At 47.4% G+C, this 20,574-nt stretch overlaps 1 protein-coding gene across 1 annotated transcript in view; it reads right to left on the bottom strand.

Annotated features, from left to right (window-relative positions):
- SORL1 (sortilin related receptor 1) overlaps window positions 1-20,574 on the bottom strand; it is a 136,518-nt gene that overhangs the window by 71,730 nt on the left and 44,214 nt on the right. The window contains exons 8-23 of the mRNA XM_088481813.1: window positions 18,994-19,160; window positions 13,100-13,289; window positions 12,818-12,932; window positions 10,532-10,605; window positions 9,768-9,856; window positions 9,472-9,650; window positions 9,135-9,321; window positions 8,106-8,234; window positions 7,533-7,618; window positions 6,796-6,968; window positions 6,319-6,450; window positions 6,121-6,212; window positions 4,324-4,570; window positions 4,100-4,238; window positions 3,139-3,312; window positions 28-141 (exon numbers count right to left, since the gene is read on the bottom strand). Coding sequence (XP_088337939.1) covers window positions 28-141; window positions 3,139-3,312; window positions 4,100-4,238; window positions 4,324-4,570; window positions 6,121-6,212; window positions 6,319-6,450; window positions 6,796-6,968; window positions 7,533-7,618; window positions 8,106-8,234; window positions 9,135-9,321; window positions 9,472-9,650; window positions 9,768-9,856; window positions 10,532-10,605; window positions 12,818-12,932; window positions 13,100-13,289; window positions 18,994-19,160 — 2,287 coding nt within the window. The remainder of the gene's footprint in view (window positions 1-27; window positions 142-3,138; window positions 3,313-4,099; window positions 4,239-4,323; window positions 4,571-6,120; window positions 6,213-6,318; window positions 6,451-6,795; window positions 6,969-7,532; window positions 7,619-8,105; window positions 8,235-9,134; window positions 9,322-9,471; window positions 9,651-9,767; window positions 9,857-10,531; window positions 10,606-12,817; window positions 12,933-13,099; window positions 13,290-18,993; window positions 19,161-20,574) is intronic.

The raw sequence follows: 20,574 nt of genomic DNA, 5'->3' as shown, positions 1-20,574 counted from the left end.
AGAGACAGACAACAAACGTGGACTTACGGCAGTCTCTCTCGTCGCTCATGTCTCCGCAGTCGTTGTCATTATCGCACTGCCAAATGCTGCTGATGCAATTTCCGTTTGAGCAGCGGTACTGGCTGAGCAGGCAGGCGCTCTCTGTGGGGAGTAAAACGGGCGTTAGGAACAGCGGAGCGCTGAGCTAAGGCTGCGCCAACAATTCCTGACATTCTACAATGTACAGGACGACCCAGGATGTCTAGGTCTTTATCATTACGCTGCGTTTGGCGAGTGTACATCATGTAACACATTTCCCACTAATGATACAGATTACATTTCCTTACAATACAATATAGGCCATTTACAATCCTGTACTTATACCTAGCAGGTCAGGGACTCACTGACTGATGCTTTTCAGCTACAAACCATGGTAACATAATACTGCACGTTAGGGGAATATTCCTGAAGGTCACAAAGGGGGTGGAATTCAATTCCCCAACATCTGTACGCTGTACCGTTCCAAAACGGCACATGGCGCCCGCCAGCATCACGTGTTTAGCAATGACAAAATCGTAAGTGCTCAATACGTGCGCGGCTGGCATATCGTTCTGAACTTAATGCCCCCTGCAAAGAACGCTACTAATAGAGCAAACCAGTGGTTCTCAAACTCGGTCCTTAGGACCCCACACAGGTCACATTTCCCAGGTCACCCAGCAGGTGTACAGGTGTATTCATTACTCACTGACATTTCCCAGGTCACCCAGCAGGTGCACAGGTGTATTCATTACTCACTGACACATTTCCCAGGTCACCCAGCAGGCGCACAGGTGTATTCATTACTCACTGACACATTTCCCAGGTCACCCAGCAGGTGCACAGGTGTATTCATTACTCACTGACACATTTCCCAGGTCATCCAGCAGGTGCACAGGTGTATTCATTACTCACTGACACATTTCCCAGGTCATCCAACAGGAGCACAGGTGTATTCATTACTCACTGACACATTTCCCAGGTCACCCAGCAGGTGCACAGGTGTATTCATTACGCACTGACACATTTCCCAGGTCACCCAGCAGGTACACAGGTGTATTCATTACTCACTGACACATTTCCCAGGTCACCCTGCAGGTGCACAGGTGTATTCATTACTCACTGACACATTTCCCAGGTCACCCAGCAGGAGCACAGGTGTACTCATTACTCACTGACATTTCCCAGGTCACCCAGCAGGTGCACAGGTGTATTCATTACGCACTGACACATTTCCCAGGTCACCCAGCAGGAGCACAGGTATATTCATTACTCACTGACATTTCCCAGGTCATCCAACAGGTGCACAGGTATAGTCATTACTCACTGACATTTCCCAGGTCACCCAGCAGGTGCACAGGTATAGTCATTACTCACTGACATTTCCCAGGTCACCCAGCAGGAGCACAGGTGTATTCATTACTCACTGACACATTTCCCAGGTCACCCAGCAGGTGCACAGGTGTATTCATTACGCACTGACACATTTCCCAGGTCACCCAGCAGGAGCACATGTGTAATCATTACTCACTGACACATTTCCCAGGTCACCCAGCAGGTACACAGGTGTATTCATTACTCACTGACATTTCCCAGGTCACCCAGCAGGTGCACAGGTGTACTCATTACTCACTGACACATTTCCCAGGTCACCCAGCAGGTGCACAGGTGTACTCATTACTCACTGACACATTTCCCAGGTCACCCAGCAGGTGCACAGGTGTATTCATTATGCACTGACACATTTCCCAGGTCACCCAGCAGGTACACAGGTGTATTCATTACTCACTGACACATTTCCCAGGTCACCCAGCAGGTACACAGGTGTATTCATTACTCACTGACACATTTCCCAGGTCACCCAGCAGGAGCACATGTGTAATCATTACTCACTGACACATTTCCCAGGTCACCCAGCAGGTGCACAGGTGTATTCATTACACACTGACACACAATAAAAGAACCACAGGTGGAGCTAACTATTTCACTTGTGATTCAGTGAGACCTGGAAAACATGCACTGTTTGGGGTCTTGAAGTCTGAATTTGAGAACCTGTGGTGTAAACTTTAAAAAGTGGGGAAAAAAAAAAAAGCAGAGAAAATGCAAAAAAGATTTGTCTACAAACCTGAACTGTGTGATACTAAATTTTACAGTCACTAATTTGAAGATATTGCTCCGTAAATATTTAGAAAAAAATAAATTATATATATTATATATGTGTGCATGCGCGCAGGAAAAACCTGGCTAGGAATAGCGGCTTAAAATAACATGCAAATTGGGTAACTGCAGCTTTTAGTCACTATTAGATACCCCCTCAGTACAGTTTGCCGAGTACGTAGAGGTTTGGGGGACATATCCCTTCTCACCACTCTGCCCAAACAATACAATTAGCGGGGGAACAGCAGAAATCACACACAGTACATTGGGCTGTGATGATGCCTATGGTCAGCAGATAAAGGTTACTAAATACCACAGCCAGCTCTCACTAAAGGCCCCCATACATCTGCAATGTGCTGGGGCAATTGCCCCGTCCCCAGACGCCGGAGCATCTGTGAAATCCAACATATTGGATTTCCCCGATTTTCCGATCTCTACCAAAATATGATCGGGATCAGCAAATCGGGAATATTTTAACATGAAGAAGAATTTCACAGATTACCAGACGGATCACCGATCATCGATGCCGCCGATTGGCAGATCAGCAGTTACAGTCCGATCGGGGGAAACAGTCGGCAAATGTATGGAGGCCGGAAGTCAAATCTTTGCCCCGCTAGTCTGAATGCAAAACAAGTGGCATGTCTTTTATGGCACAGAACTGATTTAATGTCAAACAGGGCAGAGTCTAGTGAAAACGTCTTGTGCGACTGAGAAAAAGGATTTTAAAAAAAAATGTAAAAATTTTAAGGTTCATTTTGTTTTTGTTTTTTTTGCATCTAGATCACAGTTGCCGAGATTTGCTTATAATAACCAAGATAAAAGGAATGTGCCAGAGACTGTCCCGGTGAGGCCCTGGGAGATCACGGAAAGGGCCTGTGAGCTCTAAGGGCCGGCAATTGATGGCAGTATGAAGATACACTGCAGAGACTTATAGAGTGGATGATTATACACTGACATTTTGCTCACCCTGCTTTACACAGGTCTTGTTGTTCAGCTGGTAACCATGCGGACAGTCGCACTGCTCGTCCCCGGAAGATAAGAGCTCCTCCTTCACTCCCTCCGGACACCGGCAGGCTCTGCTGTGGTTAGCTTTAGGCAGGCATAAGAGGCGGCAAGGATTTGATGTGCAAGCATTCTCTCCTGTGCGGGGAGGAACAGAAGCCTAGTACCAACGAATACAACGACAACGCTGGGACTGCAAATATCTAAGGGTCTGTCCAGGTGTGGGGGTCCGGTAGAATGCATGACAGCTCATGCTGAATAAATGTGATATACACACTAAAGCTGGCCACACATCTAAAGATTATCTGTCCAACCAGCCAACTAGTTGATTGTATACCTTACCAGATTTTCATTCCAACCAATCAGCAATTTGCTCCCAAACGCCGGAAAATGGACAAAAACTGTTTGAACAAATAGTTTAGATCAAACATTTAACAAACTTGTCTGACCGACCATTGTCATCTGTTTTCTGGCATTTAGGAGCAAATTGCTGATCATCATTTACTCCCATTCCTTACCAGATTTTCATTCCAACCAATCAGCTAGTTGGCTGGTTGGATGTAAGTTGGTCTAGTGTGTGGCCAGCTTTACGTAAAAAGGCAATGACGTAATGACAGCTGCTGCAGCCCCTACAGGAGTCCAGACCCCGTGTAGTCGCCACCCTGCTGAGCTGCTCCACAGCCAATCCCACGCTGTAATGTTTGCGGCCAGCAAGGAGCTTATCAAGCCCGCTACTATATGACTGCAGACACCTCAAGGCATTTCATGTCCCGGAAAGTCTGCTCAGAGTGGAAGGGGGGCGTGACTAGGCAGATAGCGCAGAGAGGCGCGGCAGTACACAGCCAGCCATGCGGAGGAGGGAAGAGTGTCCCATCCAAAAAATAATAGTTTCACCCCTGCTCGCTAGAATTAGGTCATTTATTACCTGTCCATTTTCCCTTGTAGAAAATCTTCATATCCATCACGCCGGATAATCGGCCAATCAGAACCTCGGCCTGGGCTCCGTTGTGTTTCGAGGCCCTGAAGATGCTGAGTTGGGACCAGTCATCCCAGTAGATCTGATTCTGTAACCAGGAGAAGCAGGGGAGTGTCTGAACTGCTCACCGGTGTATGCGGAACGCAATGCTCTAACTACATGCTCTCGCTTACCTTAAACACTGCAATGGCGTACGGATGGGGGAGATTGTCCAAGATCACCATCCTTTGCTGGCCATTGAAGTCGATCCTCTCTATGCGATCCATGTAAGCCTCAGTCCAGTAAATCCAGTTCTCATCGACTGAAATTCCATTGGGCCATTTAATGCCATCAGCCACTAGATGCCTCACTGCGGAACCGTCCATCTCGCTCTTGTAGATTCCATGCCGCTCGTCCCCCCAGTCAGTCCAGAACATCAACCTAACAAGAATACCATCAAAACATGGCTACTTTAGTACATGTTTGCGGAAACCAAACTCCCCCCCCCCCCCCCCCCCAATATCTCCACATTGACAAACCGTCGCAAAAAAAACCAAACCTCACTACTAGCAATTTCTACTATGTTACAGGGATAACCCCCTAACCCGTTTCATACCCTCCAACATGACACCTTCCACCAGGGTACACAATGCTCTGCTCCTGAACTTACCACATCATTTATTATTGCAGCCACCTGTGTTGAACTGACTAATTGAGGAGAAGAGACCTTTTAACACAGGTGAGGACAATCGTAAATAAAGTGGGAAGTCCAGGAGCAGATAATGTTGTACCTGATGGAAGGGGATCGTGTTAAAGGATCTGCTGTTCATTGGATAAACTGTTTGCCAAGGAGGATTCTCAGAGCCAATCCTATTCTGTGGTATGTGGTTACTAGGTAAGATGTAAAATTGCTCTTTTGGAGGCAAAAATAAAAAGCTATGTCCAACCCTGGCACAGCCCCCAATAAAGGTGAGAGTCCAGACAGCTATGTAAGTGCATTTCCAGTATATAACGTGCTTTAACCCCAAGGAAGGCCTCCGTCCTTTAATTTCTGCACTAGCTCCAGCCTGAAGAAGGCTCTCTCTGTAAGAGACAGCATAGACTGGATTCTATCAGGTTGAGGATCAGGGCTCCAGTCTGGCAGTATGAAGGCCTCCATGTAGGATATTAGAGGCCGGCTGCATTCCTGCCTATCGCATTCCCTCTAGGAAACACTCGTCCCCAGTAATTAACGCGCATGCCACATTAGTGTCTGCAAAAGGCGGCCATTTTGAGAGAGACACATATCTATCACATTTGCCGGCCCCGGTGCAGGCCACGCCCCCTCCATGTGACGTCACACTGTGGTGTGGTCACAATCGCCCGTGATTACAGCAATGCCCGGAGTATTCTGAGGATGCTCCGGGGAGCTGTAAGGGCAGCGGTGTGAACGTCTATAGTGTCCTAAGGATGCACCAGGCGGCACTGCTGCATAGATTCTGGCGTAGGGTGACATTCAAGGCACCCTGCTAGCCAGATGAGGCTAACAGAATTAAGCTCAGAGGGCCAGACCAACTGATTCCGCAGGCCTTATATGGCCCCCAGACCTGAGGTTCCCCATCCCTGGCTTAGAGGATAGGGACCTCATGTCTGAAGGGTCTCTGGCACGACAGCCTTCCTTACTTATGTAACTGGAGAAAATGCCCACAACCCCCGTCACCAAGCCATTCTCATAGTGGTAGCCACAACATGTTTAGACAGCAGAATTACCCAGCAGGCTGGCATTTATCTAGCAAGCACACCTCTTCCATAGTGTATTCCTTGTCATATATGGAATCCATTGATTATTTTTATTTTGTTGATATTCCCATTTCTTGATTTACAGTGTTACTCGTCTTCCTCGTGTCACCATCTACTATACACGACCTTACCGACATTCAGAACTTGTAATATCAAGCCATATCCAGGCCAGAATGACGACACACTACAGAGGGTGTATTATCTGTACTCACCCAGCCTTAGGCACTAAAGCCAGAGCCCTGGGCCGTTCCAGGACAGAGGAGTTGACGAGAGTCAGACGTAAGTCCCCGTCAGGGCTGGCAACCTGGCAATGGAAAGAGATTCCTTTTGATCTGAAGGCAATAACATGCACGTGATCGCCCGGACACTGTGTGGCGAGGGTGAGAACGCGTAACATTACGGAAACATACCTCTATTTTTTTAATCCCGGCATCGACCCAATAAAGTAATTGGCTGAGGGGATCGAACGCCAGGGATTCCACGGTCTCCAGGCCACTCCTGACCAGGACCTGCTGCCCAGAGCTCCCATTCAGACACAGCCGCTGTGAGAACATTACAGTATTAACATCGCTCCCAGGAGAAAAACCCATAAACAATCAGAGTAAGGAGCAATGCATGGCGGCAGCAGTAACAAACAGCCCTCAGTAAGCAGCAAGCGATTACAGGGGGCAGGGAAGGGTCTGCGTGGCGGCAGAGGCCACCATCCTACAACTGGGGGTAATGAAGGAACGCACAGGTGACGGCAACACAGAGGGCGAGCGCCTGACAGCCATCTATGCAAGTGGTCACTAGAGGCAACGGAGACCCTAAACAATCTGTAAAACCCCTAATAAGGCATCGGAGTGAGCCCACCCTGTGACAAGGGATACACATATGACAGACTGTACCTGAATGATGTCCAGTGTGACGTCCGCCCAATATAAACAGTTGCTCTCGTAGTCAAAGTCCAAAGCTACAGCCCCACGTAGGCCCTTCAGCGGAAGCTCCTCACTGACCCCGGACAAGAGGTCATGCCGGTAAATGGCGTTCCTCATGGCGTACAGGATAAACTCATTCTCCTCTTTAGAAAAACAGACAGGAAAATACTATGAGAGAGGCAAGGTTTACCACCTGTATTATCGGATTTGTGTGACTGATTAAAAAAAAAAAAAAAAAAAAGATCTCTGCTACAAATCAGGGTCCCCAGCAGGAGGCTTTACAGTGCAGGATTTCAGGATCTCCCAATGAGAGGATCAAGCTTAAAATAGCCGGTAGATCAAAGGCTTTCCAATACTGCAAGCCGCAGTAACAAAGGAGGATTATAAAGTACACAAATATATATGGAACATTTATTTAGCTGAAGCAGCGATGGTTATGTACTCAACATACAGAGTCAAGGCTGATCTCAGATTGTGAGCCCTGTAACCCGCTAACTAACGTGCCGTGTTATTTTATACATCCAGCAGTCCCAGTTCCCATACACATCTGTGTTATTTCGCAACCATCTCTTCTCGCTCACTGGTATCAAAATACACTGTAATGACTAAAATACAGGGGGGCCCTAAACTATTACTAACACGTTCTACATAAATCATATCATGGGAGGTATTCAACTGAGGAGACAGAAGTAAGGCTGGCGACTTACCCCCCACAGGACAGGGGACCTCTTCTCCATCCAGACGGGTCTCTACGTCTCCCCCAGAACATGTATCTCCGGAAATCCTGCGGTAACTAAACCGAGGACCTAACTGTTAAAATGTGCAGCGATGATGTAATATCTCCCTGGTAAGGTCTGTAATTCACATATATTACACAGATAACACTAACGTCTCCATCTGGACATCTAAGCATATAGAATCCCTACACCATTTATCGCCATCAGACATTGATCTGCAGCAGTCTGACTCACGCTCAGTAGAGGATACAGAAGAGAGAAGTAGCCAGGTTCTTCTAATCATGGTGATTAATGGCCAGAAAGGGGTGACATAACATACATACAATGGTAGTTTATACACGGCTTTTACAGGCTATGCTGTAGTGTCAGCCCATAAAACCACTGCCTCCTATGTGCGCAGGAACGTCCGCCCCAGTGACTCCAGGATTACAGCGATGGCTCTGCCCTCCATTGCACCGTTTGCAGAACGAGAGAACAGGACTAGAATACTAGAGGCAAAACAGGATCCTAACGCATCTCACATCAATACCTGGCACTACTCACCCTTTGGTCCTCTTGTACGTTGTACCCACCGGGCAAGGAGAGGGGATCGGGTACAATTTACCAGCAAATTCTGGGTCAGGAACGCAGACTTCAGATCTTAAGTCTTGATTTAGTTTAAAGCCGTAATCACTAAAGAAGCAAAAATTATGTCAGTTTCCACAAAATTCTTAAGGGGGGTAACAAAATAACAGCAATAAACCTGTAAGTGATAAACATGAAACTAAACGCTATCATTGTCATTTCGGGATATATGAAGCTCGCGTATTAATGGAGTCGTTACAGTGGGATGCAATCGGGAAACTGGCTGACGTGATCCCGACAGCCGGCTTCCCGATTGCTTTATCCTGGCGTGGGTTAAATGACAGGCGTCTATATCTAGACGTCGGTCATTTTCCCGGCGTCGGGAGACAGGCACCCGGCATCCCGATCAAAGGGAAGCCGGCCGCCGCGAGCAGACAGCCGCGGGGGGAGAGGGGGGGGGGGGTTGGTTAGGTTTAGCGCACCGGGGGGGGGGGGGGGGGAGGGGGACTTAGGGTTAGATACCCCCCCCCGGGAGGGTTAGGCTAGGGGGAGGGAGGGTTAGGCACCCCCAGGGGGGACTTAGGTTTAGGCAGTGGGGAAGGGGGGGGGTTTGGCACTTACAGGGGGGATTAGGGTTAGGCACTTTGGATGGAGAGGTTAGGGTTACGCACCCCTAAGGAGGTTTAGGTTAGGTTAGTATATACTTACCTGAGGACTCTGCCGGGAGTCGAACCGGCGATATTTCATACCGATTCCGTTACAGTATAAATCACATTTACAATTCAACATGCGACCCTCCAGCTGCTGTGGAAATACACAACCCAGCATGCACTAATAGCAAAACTGTGGCAGGGCATGCTAGGAAAAAGCTACAAAAATGCAGGCTTGTATCCTACACGTGCAAATATGCAACTAGTAGAAAACTAATACAGGTTGTGGCACTATGCGACAGTCACAGGGAGAATCGGGGGTTTCTGTGACATCCGACGCTATAGGAACACTCCGTACCACTCAAAGTCTTGTCTGCTACAGGAGCAGTTGGAGGTTGTAATAGGCCGGTCAAAGTCTTCTCCATTGAAACAGGTTGCATGGGGGGTCCTTCTCTTGAACACTGTTTTGCTCCCCAGTAAGCACTCGTTACCACGTTCGTCGGATGGGGACCACAGTTTATAGTCATTCTCTGTGCACAGAACTCCTGCAGGAAAGTACGGTAAACACCAAAAGTCACTAATACTGAAATAAAGCTCTGTCCAATGATACTATTTGGGGCGAATGTTGAGACTTGATCAGTGCTTTTTTTATTATTGTTATGTAGCGAGACCAAACGGAAGTGATGTGTTCCTACCGAGGACTTCACTGGTGTTGACCTGCAGTATAACCCAGCTGTGTCCCTTCCCAAAGTAGGAGCCGAAGATGGTGAAGACTGTGCTCTTCTCGCCCGGCTCGGTCAGTAACCCATACACGATCAGCACGCGTTCTGAAAAGTTAAATCTTTTCCACGTCTCTCCCTCGTTTGTGCTATACCTGGCAAGCAGAATGCAGGATGGCTGAATTAGAGCGGAAATAAACCACTATTTTTTTAGTAAAAAGAAAGTCTGAATTAAACTGACTAAAACAAGAGAGAAACTCTCCCATACATACTGTAACTGGTTGGTTTCTACTCCTTGAGGAATTGCCACCAAAATCCCACCGTGATCTCCCCAGGTGCAGAAATGGGGTCCAACGAGAGACTGCAGGAAAAAGGCCACAAACCCACAGTAAACAAGGCGGTTTTGTCTTAATTTTTCATAGAACAGCTTCATAGTTTTAATGATATTTAAGAAACGTATGTACAAGTGTGACCCACAGATCGCAGCACAAGTGAAATATAAGACAATAAAAGTTTCCGCTACGGATGTTCCCATGAGATGTTGATATTGCTGATGTACAGGAAGTTGTCTATACATTCCTGTATTGCAATCGCTTTATTCAATGCAGTTAACACAATAAATAAAAGCATTTTACTGGCAGTTAAATGTAAAACATCCAATAAGACACCCGGGATCATTCACAGATGTATATGTATAGCTGCATACACACACGATTTTTTTAACGATTATCGTTTCTGAGTCAAACGATGAACAATTATCGTTTACGTTTGTAGTTTAGTCAGACTTGTCAACTGAACAATTTTCATTAAGTTAATATGCAAAAATAGTTTGTAGTTCAAAAAAATCGTTCATTACACTTTAAAAAATCTGACAGATAATCGTTCATAAAATAGTTCATAAAATCGTTGGTAACAAAATCGTTGTGTGTGTATGCAGCTTTAGTCTGGCTAATGAGTATCTGTGATCCCTTTCTCCGTCCTGTGTGCAGGGATCCCTTCCCCACCCCAACAAATCCTCTGTATAACACAATATTACCTCTCTCCATCTGACACCGGCACTGCTGGAAATATACAGGTTTATTTTGCCAACCACATCTTTTCCTACTGAACCTATAGGAGAGGGAGAGAACCAGTTAGCATTGCAACAAGGAGCAAAGTATTCGTATATGTATGAAGTGGGGAAATAGAGAAAGGGATCTTTACTTTGCTTAACAGCCTTCTCAGAAGCCGGTAGGTTCCACAAACCCAACTAACGGTGCTGAGCTCCCCCCAATCGGAAGTAGCCGCTGGACATTGGTCCAATCACTCTGCTCTTGTGCAAAATGGCAGCACTGCAGAAAGTGCCGTCCTCTATGGAAACACCTGCTCCACCTCAGCCAGGTTAAGCCTTCCGGTTAAAGGAGGTGGATATCCCCTTTAAGCAAACTTCACCTACTCCTTAATCTTATATATACACAATTCATTGGTCTGTTTGTTCATCTGTCGGGTTATGCATTCGGACACCCCAGCACAGATTGGGATGAAATCAACGCAAGGTGGTCCAGTTGGATCCTGGCCAGGTTTTAGGGGGGGGTTAGGGTCCCAGTCGAACCTCCCGTTGGTGTACCCTGGGCAGAACTTTGACCCAGGGAGCCTGTTCTGGGCCTCCCACTGGATGGATTTGGACGACAACATAATAAAAACGTAATAACTTGAAGATGCATCCCCTGCACCGATTGGGATGAAACCAACGTGAGGTGGTCCAGTTGGATCCTGGCCAAGTTTTAGGGGGGTTAGGGTTCCGGTCGAGCCTCACGTTTCTGTATGCTGGGCAGAACTGTGACCCGGGGAGCCTGTTGCGAGACTTCCAGTGGATGGATTTGGATGAAAACTTCACAGAGGGGGTGGCAATTGGTCTGGGATGGCTAACTGAGTGGTTGGGGTCCGGCCGACCCTAACGCGGAGTGCACCAGGCAGAACTTGGAGCTCCAAGTGATAGAGAAAAAGGCTGGAAATCACTCAAAGGGAACTTTTGTACTTCTGTTAAATCCTGCTCTATTAGACCATTGAGGGAGAATGGAGGTAGTACCAGGGGGCATGAGCGGTGCAGTGCAAACAGCGCCGGCTTCTTCCCCTCTATATCTTGGTGGTGGCCAAGGAGGCGTAAAGGACAGACCAGGAGCACAGATAGAGGAAAAGAGGTGAATAGCATTACCCACCTGACAATGCTCCATTTCAAAGCTAGCCAGCCTCATGTAAAGGACCAAACTGCTGAAGACTACAGGGATGAAGGGATCATTCTTCCTGGTGAAGTGTTTGTCTTCTGAATAAATCTGTTTCCCTCTCAGTTTTCCACCCCATGAATGAAAACCGCTGTAATGGCTGAACATTGCTCCTGGCTCCGTTCCTCTCATGGCCAGCGGAGGTCTCGGCACCTTCTTGGTGGTTTATAGTCGTCGTAGTGTCGTTGGATTGTAGATCGATGTGTTGTCCTTGCAAGAACTGGCATCTGGTGACCAGAGATTTCAGAATCTGAGCTGCGACACTTTGATCGGCTGCTTTGACTCCTCTAGAGTACGAAAATACTGCAACCTGGACAGAGGAGAGACAGCCCCTCAATGACAGACGCCATCCTTTGGGGCTATCGTCCAGATGGATAATGACTGACCCTTGCTGAGATGTTCTCCCCTTAGTCATCCCTATGGACAGTCTGAAGAGCGGATTAGTCAAACTCCAGTGAGACTTTGCAAAATTGCTCTGCTTGGAGAAGTAGTCATCATTATCACCAGGACCTTCATACAAAGGGGAACAGACATCCGTCTGCCAACCTGTTGTCAGGTGACTAACAGAAAGCCCAGGAAGTTCATCAGCTGAGAAGGAGGCATGTTGGAACCTCCCGATTGGCTGCAGGTCGGCGAGCTGCGATTGGCCGATGCCAAATTTAAAATGCCGCCACTGTGTCCAGTCTTCATGGCTGCCGGTCTGCAAGCTGCAATCAGCTTGAGGCCCGGCGCCAAATCCATACGGCTGCAGCCTGCCCACACAATGCTCCCTGCTGACAGGCAGCTCCGGAACGCCGTTCCTGATGACGTCATTCTTCCAAAAAAGCTTCAGTAATGGCTTTCCGGTGCGTTCCGCCTGAAATTTAGTCCTGCTTCTGTTCAGGCTAAGCAGTCTCCTGCCACATATACACGATCAGACTCCCCTAGGAGTAAGGCTGCATAAAGCCACCACCAGATACAGTATCGCTCATTGGTACAATAGGTCACATCATGCTGGATAAAATACTCTGCATCACTTTTTGTACAACTGAAAGCACACAGAACAAAAAAAAGGACCCTACCCGTGGCTGCAATTATCCCTGGAGCGGAGTCCTTGGTTACAATGGGCATAACACGCCCCTGTGACGTCAGCTGGCTGAGCGGCTGGGCCAGATGGAGGTGACAGTCCTTGGAGATCTGTAAATGAACGCCATCAAAGCGTAGTACACATCATTAGACACAAATCTATACACAAAGTGGTTAAACATTACGGAACATGATTGCAAGGAAATTATCCAACGTCATTAGTAGGCAATGATTGGAAAGACTAGGTTATCAGTTCCAGAACACCGATCGGCACTCACCGGGCAACGAGCGGCTTCTCCATCGCTGTATCCTGGGGCCAAGAGAAACTCCCAAGTTCCTCCTTTGTCAAAGGTGATGACAGAGGCCACATTCTCTTTGGCAAAAGGACCATTTACTATATTAGCGATGTATACGCCTCTCACGCCTTTCACACGGTGAACATCAGCAAACGGCTCATTCTCAAGGTACCTAGACCCAAAATTAAAAAGCAGCCATTGAGACAAGAAAAATAAAAAAAAATAAAAAACGACTCATTTACAGGTTTGTATTCTATATATTCTGCCTCATACGCTACATGCATTTTGCAGGTGTGTACACATCTATTCACAAAGTGTAATATAACTAGGTTGACATCAGTAAATTATATTTCATAGAACACACAGTATTTAAATGGGATTTTTGTAGGTACGTTAAATGGTTTTCTCTGAATCCAACTGCATTGGTTTCACTGGAACCATCATGGGGTATAGATTGTGGCGCACAAGCTTGGGAACTCAACTCTGCAATGCTCAAACTCCTCTCATATAAAACACTGGCAGGACCACCGGCTGTTGAGCATTTTCCTAACAAAGCCAGAGGCCCGAACCAGGAATACTGAACAAGAGGGAGAGGAAAGACCAATGTTCCCCACAGGAACAAACAAAAACGTAAAGCGAGAAGGTCCAGTGCCCCCTTATTGGAATCAGAGAGAAGTACAGGTTGAGTCTCCCATATCCAAATATTCCGAAATACGGAATATTTTTAGCATGACTGTGAAAGTGAAACCTTTGCTTTCTGATGGTTCAATGTACACAAACTTTGTTTAACGCACAAATTAAAAAATATTGTATAAATAACCTTCAGGCTGTGTGTATAAGGTGTATATGAAACAAAGGAATTTCATGTATGTACACAAACTTTTTTGGATGCACAAAATTATTAAAAATATAGTATAAAATGACCTGCAGGCTGTGTGTATAAGGTGTATATAATACACAAATGCATTCTGTGTGTATATTGGGGTCCCATTCCCAAGATATTTCATGCACATATTCCAAAATACGGAATATTCCGATATCCAAAATACCCCATGTCCCAAGCATTTTGGATATGGGAGACTCAACCTGTACAAGAATCCTATCTTTCATCCAATGGGGGACACAGGAACTACAAGAATGCTCTCGCTAGGCTGTTTTAGTGGGGCGCCACATCCTACCAGATTTTAAAGAGAGACTAAATACGCCCTGCCAATTTATCAGCACCTCGCTAAAAACAAACAAACAAACATTCTGCCTTGTGCCTTCAAATCCCGTGGGCCGCGGTGTCCCAAGGGGGGTAAAAATTGCAGTGACCGATCTCCGCCGGGCGAATCGATGCCATGCGCATGGCATCTATTCACCGTGAGGTGAGAGCTTGGGGGAAGCCCAGGATCTCAGTCAGTGCTGGGCACACCCAAGTGTGACAAATTTCGGGTGTCACAAGGATACGCCCTCTACCGGGAGGCCCGCATTCTCAGCACCCTGCCCGCAGGCTAGCGGGAACACTGAACATCCCAAAGCCATCTCCATAAGGAGGTATGCTGATAAGGCAATAAAGGTGGAGAACGCTGCAACCATAACTGCCGTCCCCTGGGAACAAAATGTAGATCCTGGCTTACAATGTATTTGCAAATCCATGCAACAAATCTCTCTGAATTTCTAAACCATATAGTTTTCAAGTATTGTTTAAGTATTGTTGCAGGTACAATTTAGTGTGCTGGGGGACATCCCCCTTCCATGCACAAGCATTGCCAAATTGATTTGAGCAGCTTCCCTTTTGTTAACATCCTGTAGAAGCCTGTGAAAAGGCAAAATAAAGACAAGGTGACCACCCAACATAGCGAGCCAACATTGCGCCACCCAACTGATGGACGCAAAAGAACCAGCCACCCAGCCCCAACAACTGCCCATCAAATTACCAAAGTAATACTCCTGGCAAGGGTCTGCTAAGACTGAGGCCAAGCAATGTAGTGGGCCAAAGGGGTAGAGCCTTCATCCACTTGAACTTGTCCTGGAGAAAAACCCGGATGACATCAGAAGTCATCAGGAACAAGGTCGTCACATTGGTCTGCAAGGAAGAACCTGGACTAAGAGGAGGCCCCATCGACATGAAAGATGAGAAATAGATCTACGAGCTGTAGTCTCCAGACGAGAAGGTAACAAAATGCTTTGAGAGCTTCAATTTTCCCCAAACTTTTTTTTTTTGCCCTAGTCTTTATCCTAATCCTAACCCTCCCCCTTGGTGCCTAACCCTCTCTCCTGGTGTCTAACCATAACTGCCGGGGTTAGTGCCTAACCCGAACGGAATCGGTATGAATCCCAGCAGCGGCAGCCCGACATCAGCAGAGTTCCCGGCAGCGGAAGCCCGACAGCGCTGGAAATCCCGATCGTGGATAAGTATATACTAACCTAACCCCCCTAACCCTCCTTAGGGGTGCCTAACCCTAACCTCCCCCCCAAGTGCCTAACCCTAATCCCCCCTCTAAGTGCCTAACCCTAACCACCCCCTTCCCCGCTGCCTAAACCTAAGTCCCTCGGGGGGGTGCCTAACCCTAAGTCCCCCCCAAGGGTGCCCAACCCCAACCCTCCCTTCCCCTAGCCTAACCCTAACCCTCCCAGGGGGGTGCCTAGCCCCCCCCCGCAGCTGTCCGCTCGCGGCGCCCGGCATCACTACGATCGGGATGCCGGTCTCCCGGCGTCGGGAAAATGCCGATCGTCTATATCTAGCCGCCCGGCATTTCACCCTCGCCGGGATATGACAGTCAGGAAGCCGGCTGCCGGTATTAAGGCAGTCGGCTTCCTGATTGCATACCACCCTAACCATCGGTGTAAGTGCCTAACCCTAACAGTCGGGGTAAATGCCTAAACCCAACTCTCCGGTAAGTGACTAACCCTAAAAATTCAAAACAAACATGTCGACCATATGACGGTCGACCTAATGACCATGTCGAACTTCAGTACCGGTCGACCTTGTTACTAGACATTTAGTGTGTCGACCTTCAGTCCCGGTCGACCTATTGCCTGTCTATCTTCCATTGCCTACCTAAACATTGTCTAACTAGACCAGGGGTTCCCAACCACGGTCCTCAAGGCACACTAACAGTCCAGGTTTTAAGGATAGCCATAGTTGAGCACAGGTGACTTAATTAGTACCTTAGTTATTTTGATTTAGCCATCTGTGCTTAAGCATGGATATCACTAAAACCAGGACTGTTAGTGTGCCTTGAGGACCGAGTTTGGGAATCACTGAACTAGACAATGTAGACCTAATGACCGAATACCGACCCAACCTGCAGTAGCAGGTCCAGGAAAAAGGCAGGAAATCCCTATGCCTCACACAAGGAGGACTGGAAATACATGACAGACACAGGCTTCCCCAGTCACCCCCTGGAACAGAAATAAAGGCAGTCATTACTGTCCTGGTTATAGTATACACACAAGGTATGGCAGACCGCTGAAAAAGAACCTAGCTACCCGCTCTGTATACTTCAAAGAGATTTCAGGTTCAGAACAGGCAAAACAAGAAAAAAATAGTCCCATAGATTCTGTTCCAGGAGAGTTCTAAGACCCAGGACTAGCACAACTAGCCCCACTGAATGGCTCCCCTTACGTACTGTCGCGCCACCAGGAAGACTAGATATTATAAACTTTGGCGGAGACTTCGGGAGAACCATGAAGAATCACTGACTTGTGTTCTTCCCAAACCACATTCTGCGGTGGAATCAAACCACTGAACCTAGACAAGACGTAGATATATCTTCCACAGGATATATCAGGATTGGTGACCCCCACCCTTGTCCACTACCTACCTCTTGGAAGAATTTCTGAGTCCAACCTTCCAATACAGAGTGCAGCAAGAGTCCGTCACTTTCACTGCGTATTGCAGATGTTGTGTACACAATACCATAATTCAGGAAAGGAATGACTCCACCAGTTGTAGGCCAAAGTCTGTGCATAACAGCTCATCTCCCGAATGGTCTCGTGTGGCAATGAAGCAGACTGGCCCACATGCAGTATAGGTAGGGTACAATCGGTTCCTGATGCTCCTACGAAGAGGTAGAGAAGAAAAGGATCCCCCGCTCAGCCTCTGGGAAACAGTAGACAGCTACACCTGGTCCAACTCTGTAGGAGAGGGTGGTTGCTGTACCTACCATGAGAAGTCATCTGGAAGTGGTAAAATATATTACAGAAGTCCCATCCTAAGCCTGGACAGACCCCCTAAACTGCACCTTATAGGAACAAGAGGGGCGATTCAATTGAGCGCGATGTGAATAACACCGGGAAGAGGTACCCAGAGCTATTCAATTAACTGAGCTATTAGGTTAGACTAAAGGATTTTTGCTCGTGCCTTCCTGAGGCTGCAAGCAGAAATCTGACAAAAGTGCCGGCTGCAATTCTGTTTTTCAGCTTAGCGCAGAGATAACGGGGAAACAACTGAATAGCTCCGGGAACTCCTTCCCAGCGCTATTCGAATCGCGTTCAATTGAATTGCACCAATGTGAGACATGCAGGACAGAGCACAATGACTAATGATACACAGGTCAGAGTAACAGGTTGTGTGAAATCAGGCTGACAATACACTGAAAAACAGGCCCCACATTAAGAGAAGGCTGGAGTGCACAAGTCAGGTTGTTAGTGACTGTGAAACAGGACGGGTCTCAGTGAGAGAAACCTGCCATTGAAAAAGGTGCTGGACAGGGTTGGCAATCAATTCCAGGGCCTAGCAAGAAGATGTGAATCACCCATAAGGGACAGCAGCCCCAACACCAACCCATGCCTAGCAAGTAGATACCTATCGGACCATTCCACCAAGCACTGTGGCAATGCATCCTACTCCACCTGTGCAGGCCCTTGGCAACGGAGACTGCAACTAGGTTGAGAGGATCGCAATTAATTGAAAGTCATGCCACTAGTCATAGGTGCAGAAGGCACAGGGGTCCCGGTTACTTGTGGGGGCAGCAACCTGGCCCAAGCCTGGAGGCAATCTTACAATGGCAGCAGACAGGATGTGCCAAACCCAGTGCCACCAATGCCTACTACTGGTAGTCCGCAGAAGTAGAGGCGGATGAGTTTGACCTCTATGGGAGGTAAAACAGAAAGAGCCCAAGATCCTGCACCACACTATAACCCCCCATGACAGTTACAGTGTCTCCCATTGGATGAAACAGAAATCAGATACGCCAGACAAATGCAAAGTAAATAAAAGCACAATGATTGTTAGACCTGTAATAGCTATATAAAGAACAGTAAATAAAAGCACAATGATTGTTAGACCTGTAATAGCTATATAAAGAACTGGAGAGAGAAAGAGAGAAAGAGAGAAAGAGAGAAAGAGAGAAAGAGAGAAAGAGAGAAAGAGAGAAAGAGAGAAAGAGAGAAAGAGAGAAAGAGAGAAAGAGAGAAAGAGAGAAAGATTGTGACTCTTTTAGAATTATGTCCACGTATTAGTTTGACCTACAATGAAACTAATTCATATCTGTCCTAACCACAACACAGGAATATCGAACAAAACAAAAAATAAGACATTTATCCAGCAACCACTTTCACAGCTGCAATGAGTATGAATCACAGATCTCTTAAAGTTTAACTTAATTAAAGGCGGCAAATGAAGCCAGATACAGGTGGAAACATTTAATTTGCCACAAATTTTGATTTAATCAGCAGCGGAAGTGAATCCCAGCGCGATGAAAGGGGCTTCTGAGCTGGAGACAGTTATACAATTGTAAAAAGTTCTGGCTCTCAGTTTTCAGACCATTTAACCATTTGCAGCTGTGATGAATGGCAGATACAGGTCATATAATAACAGGAGGTTTGTAGGAGCCGGTTTGCTGTAGGCTGACCCAAGGCCCAGTACCATGTATTAATGAGCGATATACCTGACCAGCGTTTCCTTCCCTGCTCCGGGATTAACATACAGCACATTCTCCAGGGAGAGAGAGAAGCGCAGACCCTCTGCTTCCGAAATATACAGGTTGGTTACATTGTTGATGTGCTTGACGCATGCAAACACCTGATCCTCAGATACGTCGGTGATGTAGTATTCCTGGAAAGGACGGGAGATGCGGATTCTACATCATTGCCATAATGTAACAAAGCCGTTGGGTACATCTGCTCTCATCACATGACCGTCTATATACAAAAGCATCTAACGTCAGGTACAGGTAACGCGATGGGCAGAGCAGGGGAGTCTACTTCAGTGTATGAATCTCTAACTTTGGTCATTTATATTTATCCAGTTTGTAGCATGCATTGTGACTTCTTTAGCTGTACTATCCCTTACCCCCTCTGCTGGGAACACATCCCATGGGCCTATAACTATATCCGATTCCACAGGGGACACTGGAGCCTCAGTACAATGGGGTATAGGAGTGGGTTAACCGGGAGCTGGCACCTTTAAGTAAAATACTAATGGTAGCTAGCTCCTCCCCCTCTATACCCCCCCTCCCCCCCAGGTCAGTCTAAAAAGTGTGCCCTGGGAGCTGGACATATGCCTCCTTAGGGCTCTGTTTAACAAGAAAAGAATCTTCAAGCAGCAAGAAAACAGACAGGCAGCCCACTGCCCCTGCCTGTCTGTGCCGATGGAGCTGCCGGGGAGACCTCACCGCTGCTGCATGCGCTTTGCGCTGTCTCCTGCTACAGAGACCTCAGTCTCTGGGGTACCCAAAGACACGCTGCATGCAGTGCACGTCGCGGGCTCCCGTAGCACATGCCCGCCGCCGGCAGCACAGGCAGGGCTAAGGTTAGTGTTCCCTGGCTCTCTGGTTAGCAGAGGAGCCAGGACAAGCTTTTAGGCGGGCATCCACAGAGCGCTCCACTAGCGCTGAGAGCACCATAGCGGGGGGGGGGTCGGGGCCTAAGTATCCCTTCTGCTCCTGCCTCCCAGCAGCCTCAGCGCTTCCAGAAGAACGCTGGTGGCCATTTTGACAGCACTACAGGGTGGAGACTGTGCAGGCTGTGTCAGGAGTCAGGCTAGTACTCTGTGTATCAGCACTTGCCATTTATTGTAATCAGCACTATTCTGTTAGCGCAGCAGGGATCATAGTTTATCGCCCTCTATGTCCTTTCCAGCAAGGTCTCTGTTGGTGTGATTGTATAATCTGTTATTGCAATTTTACTATCCTTTTCACTGTAGGTGTGTGTGTATAAGGCTTTCTGCAAGTGCTTCACTATATTACTTTTCAGCCCCGCCAATGTTACTTTATGCCCTACTACAGTAGAACTCAGCGGCGGCCATTTTCTTGTAGCCTCCAGGACAGAAGACGTTCTATATTACACTGTATATTCACCAACATGCAAGCTATGGTGGAAAACGTGAACAAGGCAACGGCATGGGAAACATTAACAGGTCTTGACCTGATACTATCTAGGTTCATGCAAGTGCTGTACTGTATGTCGAAGCACTATGTAAGCACTCACGGGCAGGGCCCTCTTCCTTTATAGAGCTTTTCCTTAATTTG

Source organism: Taudactylus pleione, unplaced genomic scaffold (assembly GCF_031769625.1).
Source record: "Taudactylus pleione unplaced genomic scaffold, aTauple2 ptg000278l, whole genome shotgun sequence".
Classification (NCBI taxonomy): domain Eukaryota; kingdom Metazoa; phylum Chordata; class Amphibia; order Anura; family Myobatrachidae; genus Taudactylus; species Taudactylus pleione.
This window is presented reverse-complemented; position numbering and strand designations above follow the sequence as displayed.